Raw genomic sequence first — 11,120 nt, 5'->3', positions numbered from 1 at the left:
CAGCCCTCAGACCACAAGCAACAGCCTAAGGTTTTCAGCATAAAAGACCAAGTGCAATAAAATCTACAGTGGACAAGAGCAGACAGGGTCAGAGACCAGGCCAATGTCTTAGGTCTTTGCCGTATGAGAGGAACTGGATGATATTTTGTGCTACGCATCCTGGAAGGTCTGAACCTGGAACATACTTCCTTTATTCTGACCTAGAGGTAATAAAATTTGCCTCTTCTCTGAAGGCAAAACCCACCCCCGACCCTTTCACCAGTCTGGCTTTCCTGGTCTGAATACTAACAATCACATCAACACAAGCAGCCTTAGCAAGGCTTGCTCAATTCAATAAATAGTAAATCACAAACATGATGGGTAAATGATGATCAAGTCTATTTAACACCTGGGGATCTGAAATAGTCAAACACTAAAAAGCCTAATTGCACTGCCTTAAATTTCAATCTCCTGTCTCTAAAAGATGTCTCTGTATTTTTGTACTTTCTTTTCCTGAAAATGTATTAAGCTCCATCATTATTTTTGGGGCACTGGGGAGGTATGTGAGACTAGATATCAGATATGTTTTGTAAAGATGTAAATATCTTGGATCGGGAGGAACCCATCAGCCATTTCTACTATTTCTCAGTGCTTTATTCAGAGTGTTTGGATTTACCTATCCCAGCCCTACTAAAAGCTCTTCCAGCTGTCTCTCGCCAGTAGCCCTTGGCAGTGCAATCTTTGGATCCCTCCTAAAAGTATTTTACTCAATGCTACATTCATCACTACAAGAAAAAATGAAGCGAATCATTCTCTTTCAACATTGGAATTCCCTTAACCCCCTTCAGATGGTCCAAAAGAGTTTAAGGTCATTTAAGTTTCATTTTCAAAAGTGCTCAATAATTGTGGCATCCCAAGTCCCGTTATGAGGAAGTGCAAATCCTACACTCCAATTAACTTCCAGGGGAAGCTCTGAATGTCTAACAAAGTACAAAATCAGGACTTACCTGTCTTAAGTTATGCACCTAAACTGGCGGGTAATGTCAGAAATATCCTAATCTCTCTGATTGTTTGATAAGACTCATCTCTCAGATAAACTGGATAAGCTCGACCACAAAGGCCCTGAAGCCACTCAGGTCTTCTACAGTCACTGATCCTTGGAATAAATCTAGTTTATTGCCTTGCCTGAGGCATCCAGAACCTGTTATGGTGATTTGGTTCGTGGCTAAAAATTCTTGCATTTTCTCAGGAAGGTGATTCCCGTAGATGCAGTATAAATAATGAGATTTGCTTTCTATTGTCAACAAGAGAGGAGCAAGACTGCATGGATGGCAGCGTCTGAAGAACATCACTGAATGCAGAATAAGCAACAGCAGAGTAGTTTCACAGACATACACTTGTGCAGAAAACCACAGGATCTCGTTTTCCATAGTCTAGAGACTTGGTGGGCATTGTTCCTTATTAATATCTCTCCAGCCCTTATCGCTTCATATATATTAAGTTGCACAGAAGTTGCTGATAAGGCAAGGAAATGGCCACAGACATGCAACTGGAGATACAACTCAGCTGTGCCCTTCACCTTGTGCTTCCCTCCCCACCCTGGGATTTCCCAGAAACTCCAGATCAGGACATTAGTGTTGAGCTTCAGCAGAAGCAAGGCAGGGCTTGAAATGGTAAGTTTGGGCCAGGTGATTCACCAGGGGACGGAGTTAGCTAGTAACAATGGTTCTGAGCACAAAGATAAAACAATCCCATGATAACAGTTTCCTGGAAATTCCTCCTTACAATCAACCTCTTGTCCATGCAAACATCATGTAACTGCAGGCGGGAGTACCTGGGAGCATTTTGCTGACACTGTGAGTGAGCAGTTGGAAGAAAGGGTTTCTTGGCATGACTCACAGGTTAATCTGACCAGTCTTCCCTGGAGACCATGCTTTTCCTTTCAGGATCCATTCTTGCAATGCACTGCACTAAAGACTGGGGTTGAGCAAGGAGACACCAAAAATAAGCCAGTTTAGGCACATCTCCAATTTTCTTGTATAAATTCACCGCCATTCATGGCCAAATTCAAGAGACTAGGCAGTTCATGCAAATTTATGTTCTTCAGTTGTTGAAGAGTTGCCTTCACCTCCAAGAACTTGTATATAAGAGCTTATAAATACATAATTATATATAACCTCAAATGTTCAAGGCATTTTGAAGCCACCTTGCTGGTTGGAGAAGGTGCTTCTCCTGCCACCACGCAACTGTGATTTATTGCTTGGATAGCTCAGTCTGAAGGCCATGAAGAACCTGGGGATTTTCTGATGGAGGTGGCTAAAGAAAACATCATCTTTGTTTAGTCCTGCAAGTTTAGACACTTCTCTGCCTGGTTCATCTTGAGATCCGGCTTGGAGGTGTATGACCAGCCCTTGGGGAGAGGAAGGATATTCCTCTTTTTAACCACCTCAAGGGTAAAGACCACACAAGCTGGTCACAGGTCCTGAGAATCTGGGATAAAAACAGATTATCTCCTGAAAAAAACGTTTTGGCAGGGGGTGGAAATGTTCTTTGGGGGACAGGCCTCCCTGGTGCTTTTTTTCTAGCTATATCAATATGTCGTGTCCCATTTGTTGTCATCCAAGCAGCTGTTTAGGACTCTGAAATGCCCGCTCGCACTTGGACAAACACAGAGCCCATTAAAACCACTGTATTAGTAGTAGATAACAGATGTGACAGAGGCAGAAAAGACGTGGATGAGAATCACTCAGACAAAGCATAGCCTCCCGGCGATGGTGGCTGTGGGCAGAAAATACCCCTGAGGACTGCTCAGGCGCTGGCTGGGCTCTCATAGGGACCCCTGTCTCCCACCCCCAAATTGTCATTCCCCCAAGGCATTTCCTTCGAAACTTGGACAATCTAAAATCTCATTTAACTTCAGTGGGACAGTTCATGAGGGTAAAATCTAACTACAACAGGTAAGGATTACAAGATCTTGCACTCAATCACTGTGAGCCCCACTACATGCTCACCTTGCCCTCATCCTCCTCTCTATAGCTGTTATCGATCATTGCAGAGCAAACTGAGACTTCCACCTCACCCAATGTGCCTGTGCTTGATGAGTTATTTACTTTACTTTCAAAGGCAACTTTACACCCCTTGAAGCTAAGAGACTGAGGCAAGGAGAAGAATTTTGTTAAAAGTGCCATTTTTCAAGCACGTCAGTGAAAGACTTCAGCCGGACACATAAAGCTAACAGGGAGCATTGTGGAAATGGATGCATGTTAATAAATATTAATCTGTGGCAGGGAAAGGCAAGACAAGAACCAGTCACTGGTAGTGCAGGCTAGACGAGTTAAATAATAAACTATGCATGGCTTTAAAACAATAAGGATGATTAAACATAGGAAAAAAGTAGTAAGAGAAGAGGGCCTGTGGGAGGCACAAAGCAAAGCCTGGATGCCTCCTAGGAGTGAAGTGTTACTGAAATCCCAGAAGTTGAGATTCTTGAAGGAATGACCAAACTTTGTTTCTGCCTTCTGGCCTATGAGGTAAAGAGTTTCGGTATTTTTTCTATACCAATAATTTAAGGTTTGTGGAAGAGTGGATGGCTTTCACTGAATCATCTCATAATGGGGGAAGGTTACAGAAGTCTCCAAAAGACTTACTATCCCCAAAATCTCCTCTTCCCTTCACATCAGAGTAATGACCTTCATTAGAGCTAGGCAGGATTTCTCCCCTCTCAGCCACAGCCAGCATAGCAAACCTCTAAATCACAGCTCAGCCGCGAGACAGTTGGATACGACACTCCTCGGCTGGGTTTCCTTTGCTCCCTGCTATACCCTGCCAGCCAGTGACGAGTCACTGGCAAAACTTTTCTTTAGCCAGAGGACTTTGCAGACTGGCGCTGTTGGCTATGAGGAGCTGGTTCAGCTTGGCCTGGCCTTTTCTCCTGCCATGCCACTGAAATTCATTTTCCCTGGAAATTTGCATTACTTGCAAATTCAGAGGGAGCCATCCAGTTACTTATTCCCATGGTGAGAAGAGCAGATATGCCCTAGGGCAGACCCCACAGACCCAAAACCCAAGGAGGGCAGACTCCACAGACTCAAAACTCTGCAGCCATCCTTGGAAACGTCCCTAGCTGCTGTGCTGAGAAAAGGCCCCACTGTGGGTGCAGGATTATGCTGCTTGCAACTGGTTTCTGCTCACTGCCCTACCCCAGTGCACACCAATTTGAGCCCAAATGGATCACCTTGCCCTGTGGTGGCTTGTGCACATATTGGGTGACACCAGATCTTCAGAGAGCGGCCACAACGCCTTGATCTGCTGGACTCCAAATAACCGACTAATTTGATGAATCCATCAATTAGCAGGACATTGAGGGGAACATCTGTTGACCCTCTAAAGAAACTCCAGTTATGGGATACAACAACACCCATCCTTGCTACATGCAAGAGGGGTCCATGTCCATGCTCCCCATCCTACATACACAGGCGCATGTGTTCCTGAAGCTGGGGGAAGCTCTGTGCCGCACTTCAGCTCCTGCTCAAACCACAGATCAAAATGCAGCAACAGACGGCTAGACCTGGACCAACACCTAACCAGAGACACGCAGGAAACTGTCTGGGTGCAGAGGGAACAAAGCACTCGAACATTTATCAAGGGGCTTTGTGAATTCCCCAGCTTGTGCTGCCTCTGAGGAGCATCTCTGAGAAATCATGGGGGGATGCAGGTAGCTGATGTTGGAGGAGCATTTGAACAGGCAGACATCCACACCTGACAGACCCATGTAGCCTGTTTGTAGGAAACATTAATGCTTCTCATTAGGTCTGCTCAGCTAACATTTGGACCAACAGCAGTAAAAATCAATACTTGAAAGTTTAACCTGACCCTCTCAGGCTTCAACCCAGGAGAAAACCCCGAGAATAAATGGCAGCCTCTTGCCCTTCTGGCATTCTGTCCAGAAATGCACTGAGAGAGCAGCCGCCAGGGTGAATCAGCCATCAGGTCCTTCGTGCTCACCAACCTCCCCGTGGTGGGAACGGGACAGCGTTGGCCCCGTGTTTGAAGGCAGCTCCTGGGAGCTGGATATGACTCAGCTTCCCTGGGACACAGAAACCAGAGCTGCACATTTCCACGCAATTCCCATTCCCAGACATTTCCAAAAGTGTCTGGAGGAGGGGTTTATCTTCAGCCTGTCGAGCAGAGACAGGCAGCTTGGGAATTTGGGGTTTGGTTGGTTTTTTTTTCCTTTCCCAGAGGTTTCACCTGGGCTCCTCTCCAAGCGGAATAATCCCCCTCTGCCTCCCTTCCTTCCTGCCTATGGGCAGCAGTTGGAGACATCTCTCTGCCCGCTTCCCCTTGAAATATTCCTCCACTGGAAAGGGAGGCTGGCAGTCCCCCAATCCCCATCCAGAGCCTCTTGTCTCATACTGGTTTGTAATTTATTTTGTCAGGTCTGGCACCATAACCCCTTAAGCAATAAACTCTCCTGAGGTAGGATGAGATTTGCATCTTCCATTTTGGTGGCAGAAGAGAGCTCTCCTTGCCCCATCCCCCACCCACCCCTTGGAGTCTATGTCCACAAACACATGAAAAAAGAGAAAGCAGAGATTTTTTCCTGGCGGTGCCCATCACAGGTCACTGCACACATGCCATCTACCATGAAGATGCTCTATTCCCTCCGTCGCAGCAATTGCAATGCATACAGCCAGGATGGCTCCTATGGGAGCACCACCTCCATTCTTCACCCGGCAGCCTAGTGCCACCCAGCTTCTCTTGGTAAACCAGCCCAAAATGCATGTCTGGACCATGACACCTCACCAGTGCTGGATTCAGCCTCACGATCCAGCTTGGCAAAGCTGCCGGGCAAGCCATAGACCCAGAAAGAGGTGGCAGAGACTGGCCCAGCTCACCCAGCTTTCCAGCAAACACCCCTCTACATGCTGCTCACTCCAGACATGGCTGAACGGTTCAGTCCCAGCCCCAGCACCCCCTTCTCCCCCAAAGCATTGGGCTTTCCTCTTCCCGGTGAACTCAGCCAGGCCAGTGAGCTCGCTGCAGCTGCTGGCAAAAGCACCTCCGAGAGCCAGGAGGTTTTGCACTGTGGCTGTCGCAACCCTCTGGGTTTGCAGCTCCCGGCTGGGGAAAGCTGGGGTTTACCTCCAAATCAGCTTTCTCCAGATGCAAGGACAGTGAAGAAAACAATTTGCCAAGCCTTGACCCAAAGAGGAAGGTATTCCAGTAGGAAACCTGGCTCCAGGACTCAGTTGATTGCTTGCTTTCTATGGCACAGACTCAGTGCATGGAGGTGGACTGGCTGCCTGGACCCTTTCTACCCCTCGACAAAACGGAGGGGGCTGCGAAGCATCCCCACTGAACCAACACAAGCCACTGTGGTAAGAAAAGGACATCTCTCCTCCTAACTCATCTCCTTCCTACCACTCACACTGGGGTGTCCCCGAGGCTCCCACACTTCTCAGCCTGCAAATGGGAGACATGTTGGCAGCTTCAGAGGCAAATCCCAAGCTCAGGTTTGTGTCCTGTGTGTAGGCAGAGCTGCCTGCTCTCCACCTGCCGCAATGCTCAGGAGACAGCCAGCTTGTGGCCAGCTCCCGGCCCCATGGCACAGTGGATGAGCAACGCTGCTAGCTTTGGCCATCCGCAGGAGGGGACGGGTCTGGTGGAGGATTCCAACCATGGGGGCACTCGCAGAGGAAGGATTTGCAAAGGTTAGGCAGCTACTCCAGCTTTAGAGCCAGGGAACAAGTGGTTAATAGCACCACACTGAAATGTCCAAGTGCCTCAGGGATGTGGAGCAGTGCAGCACTCCCGGGAGATCAGCTCCACCTGGGAGGGAGTCGATGCATCCAGCTCCTCATCTTGTCCTAACTCTTCCATCCAGTGCAAGAGACCTCGGCATCCCCTGCCTGAGGTAACCCGTGAGAGACGCGAACCAGTCTGTCCCCACAAACAAAACCCCACAAAAGCACCCCATAGCAGCTGCTCTGTCCCCCGAGGGGACCCCCTTGCTGTCCGGAGCGCAGTGGGATTTTTACCTCGGTTGGAGTGGCCCACGCTCGACGACACAGACGACTTTTGTTTCTGCCGCTTCACCGTCATCATCACTTGCTCTTGGACCCGCTGTTTTCCCGTGCCCTTAGTTTTCAGCTTGTGGTCCGAGGGCAGAGCCAGAGTGGAACTGGCCTGATCTTGGAAACACTCATACGCCAACGCTGTTTTCAGTGGAGAGTGAAGCATGGCTGCAAGCAGACCGTAGGGCTGGGGGGGAGAGGGGGCTGCACTTCACCTGACCGCGCACAACACAAGGCGACAGTAAACAAGTCTTGTGCTGGGGTTAATCTCCCGAACCCTTCCTTGCCATACGTCCCCTGGCCGACGGTGTCTCAGGGCTCCTGCTTCCACCTCAGCTCCCCGGCGTGTGAGCAGGCACACCCTCTGCCAGACTGGATATACAGCCCTGCCTGCACACACCCACGCGCTCCCCGCCACGGCTCACTTGCAGCCCCCGCACCACTGCTGCAGGGCACGCAGCTCCCCGCTGCCCTCGCCCCAAATCTGCCTCCCCAAGCCTGCGCCAAAATGGACGGGTCGAGGGGGGTGTGTGGGTACCAATGGGGAGTGGGCAAGGCTGGGAGGCATGAGGGCTGGGGACGGACATTGCTGTCCCTTTCACTGTGAAGGACTCACGGGTGAGGCTTTGTAGGTCTGGGTAGGAAACGGTGCTCTTCAGCAGCCAGAGGGCTGGAGGATCTCCCACACAGCCTGCTCATCTTGTATTTTATTATTTCCCTTAGTCTAAACTGGATCGAAATGGTGTCTCAGTGCCAAGAGCCTGGGGACGCCCCTGCTAGTAGGAGGCAGCATTGCACACGCCATGGGTCAGAGGAGCAACGCTGCCCATAGCACCCGTTCCTGCCTGGGGGTCCAGCCTCCGTCCTGCTGAGATGCTCCCAGGTCAATGTGTCCAGCTCCCCATTTGCAAAAAGCTTCGTCTGCCTGCACAGGTTGCAAAACCACCCCGCTGAGCCCAAGACTGCAGGGTGCCTACAGAGCAGCTAAAGTAGGGGTCATGGAGGGTCCTGCTGGCTGCAGAGTGCTGCTGTGTTCATGGGGGTGAGATCTCTTCCCAAAGGGGGTCCCACTTTTTGCAGGGACAGCCCTATGGAGAAATCAGGCCAGCCACCGGTCAAAGAGTTGGGGCAATCTTTGCAAGTAACTTGGGGTAACATGCAGAAAAATAGGACTTTTAGCAAGCAGAATAGAAGATAAAATGGCTGTACAAGAAATGACATGCCAGGTTATGAATTTGAGCAGAGAATTTTCCCTCTGCCAAGCCACACTGCAGCAACTCGTTTGCAGAGAACCAAACACCTCGGTGCTGGTGTGACCAGTTTCAGGTCACAGCAAGCACTGACAAAGCTCCTGCCAAGCCACAAGAGGCTGATACAGGAGAAGAGGCACAAACTGCATCAGGAGGGAGGCCGAGGGAGGGGTGCCCAGGGCAGAGGCTTCCAGGGCCCCCCAGCACCGGGTCCTGGGTGCTTGTGTCACCACACAGCCCGGAGAAGGGCCAGGAGGAGCAGGCTCCTCTGCGCTGCCAGATGGAGGGTGCTGTAGTGGAGAGGACTTGTGAGGTTTCCCTCTGGTGGGAATCATCAGTGCTCAGGGTCTGGCTGCCCACAGGCCTGGTGCTTTCAGCCCACAGATGCTGGGTCCCTCCTCAAAAGCAGCAGGAAAGCACTTTATTTGATTCCCATTCATCAGGTTTCGTGTTTACCTGGTGGCTTGTGAGCATGCAGATGCCATATTTCGTATTTCGTAGGAACAAGAGCAGTATCAGAAAGCACAGGGCATGCTCCTGGGGAAAATGAATATTGTGCACCTTCTTCTTCTGATACTCCAGGATGCTCCTCCAGTGAAACCAAACAGCAGAAACCCAAGCTTTGTCAATGAGACACAGGTCTAGAGCAACCAGAGTTGTTACCTTTGGTACCCTCTCCCCACGTTTCCTGACACCTCACCCAAGGGATGCAGTGGCTTCACTCTGCTCCATCACCCAACCAGCCTGGACATTTAGACCATGCCCAAGCAAGGCCAGCCAGGATGAGGGGTGAGTGCTGCCCAAGACCGGGTGGTCGGTGCCCAGTGAGATGGAGGATTTTCTGCTGCTCCTGTGCATTTCAGAGAGCGGGGATAAGTGTGCGCTTCCAGTCCAGCTAGGGAACAGCGAAGCAATACCTGGGTGTTGTTTTCCTCTGTCCTACTTGTTTCTCCTGAAAGCTTGTTATCGATGCCAAACGATGTTTTCGCAAATCAATGACAGGCTGTCAGCGTCAGATGGCTTCTGCACAACAAAGTGCCCAGCTCTTGCAAACCTGTAATGTCATTTCCCCAATGGCAAGGAACAGCCCTCACCCTGTCCCCGCACGGGAGAGCCAAGTGTTTATCACATCCCGTCATTTGCTGGCGGATAATACAAATGCTACGCTCTGGCATCTGCCTTGTTTCATAACTCGCCCAAAATGCTGAGCTGGGCTGTGGAGCTGTGGACAAGGAGCTTATAGAGGTTTTCAAGAAACAATAGTTTCTTCGGGCGAGTTTGCATGGTCTAGCCCAAGGGAGGGAATCTCCCAGGTTTCTGCAACAGACTCCAAACCCATATCTAAAAGAGCAAAAGGTACTTAAACAAAGGAGTTTGTTGTACCTCTATGCAAACTGCTGTTTCTGCTTTGAATCATGGGCTGGGGATGCTTACTTAGCAGGGCATGGTGAGTGTCATCCCCAGCAAGCCCAGCGCAGCACCAGCGCAGCAGCAGAGCTTGCATCTACCAGCGCCTGAAGCAAATTCCCTGTCTGCCTTTCTGTCTGGAGCTCGCAGGAGGCAGCGGGGGAAGGCTGAAAGGGAAATAAAACCTGTGCTGAATCTGGGGTGTGATCGGCAAAAGATTGGCGGGTTAAAAAAAAATTAAAATAAATAGGCAACCGGTGATTTGAGGGAGACAGGGGCCTTCACTGCGGTCCGACAGCTGCATGTGTGCACACCAAGCATCGCATGGCGATGCCGTGAATCACCGCTCCGCATCCCACACAGGGACACGCCTTGTGCATCTGGCCTCTTCAAAGCATTTTTGTACGAGTTCCTGGGATTCCTGCCAACTCACTGATTGCAATCAAAGGGCTCGCTGGCCCAATACTGCTCCCAGAGCGGTGCAGGGTTTGCTGTTCAAACTTGTCAGGCACTCCTGAGCTGAAAGTGTCTATGGATCGCCGCAAAATCTGCCAGGGGAAAATAGTTGGCCCTCAAAATTGGTGACAGGGAGTCCTTCTGTAGGGGTTTTTTTTAGCACCTAGGGTTGCTTCTTCCTCAGGGTGGGTGGTCACCAGGTGGGACAGAGGTAAGGGTACTGGGAATTTCTTGTATTTCCCAGGATAATGCCATTTTCTGAGCAGTGACTCAGCCTTGCCCCAGCACAGCTGAGACTTCCCAGAGCCTGGCAAGGTTTCTCCAGGAGGAAACCTGCTCTTCAGATTTGCAAAGCCTTAGTTTTGCTCTGCCTCTCATGAAAGGTTCTCTTTCTTCTGTGTGACCAGAAAGTGCCACAGGAATTGGGCAGATGGAGAGCTCAGGTCCAACAGGGTAACCAGGATCCAGCTGAAAGTGAGCATGGAGCTGCCAAGTTGAGGAAAGCCACGCAGAAGCCTGCTGAGACATGCGGACAGGTTGTTCTTGAGCAAACCTTCCCTCCGGTCCTCGCACACGTGTGGCACTGAGACGTTTTTGGGGTGGTGCTGTGGAAGGACAAGAAGGCGACAGCACCGGGCAGATCATGGGCTGGCCCTTGGCAAAGCAGGTAGACTTCACCAAGCCCCAGAGATCTCCCATTGTGGATGGAAGCTTAGCTGAGGAAAGTAAGGAAACCCCTGATGCCTCCATGAAAGGGAAGGACAATTCATGTAGAGCAGCTGCGAGGCTACATGCAGCAAGATGAAAACCTTGCGTAATGGAGATAAAGTACCTGGGAACAAAGTCAATGCATCATTAAGGTGTGCCCTAACAGAAACATGGAATAATTTAGGTAGGAAGGGACTGACCCTCTGCTCAAAGCAAGGCCAGCTTTGCTGAACCCGGTCGGGAC

The 11,120-nt window shown here is 50.3% G+C and overlaps 1 protein-coding gene across 1 annotated transcript in view; it reads right to left on the bottom strand.

Moving 5' to 3' along the window:
- The window catches only part of PKP1 (plakophilin 1), a 43,810-nt gene extending 36,589 nt beyond the window's left edge, over nt 1-7,221 (bottom strand). Inside the window, exon 1 of the mRNA XM_009320352.1 lies at nt 7,020-7,221. Coding sequence (XP_009318627.1) covers nt 7,020-7,221 — 202 coding nt within the window. The remainder of the gene's footprint in view (nt 1-7,019) is intronic.
- Between the last annotated feature and the right edge of the window lie 3,899 nt (nt 7,222-11,120).

This window comes from Pygoscelis adeliae, unplaced genomic scaffold, assembly GCF_000699105.1.
Source record: "Pygoscelis adeliae isolate BGI_AS28 unplaced genomic scaffold, ASM69910v1 Scaffold343, whole genome shotgun sequence".
NCBI lineage: Eukaryota > Metazoa > Chordata > Aves > Sphenisciformes > Spheniscidae > Pygoscelis > Pygoscelis adeliae.
The sequence above is the reverse complement of the archived record's forward strand: the minus strand, read 5'-3'. Positions and strand labels throughout refer to the sequence as shown.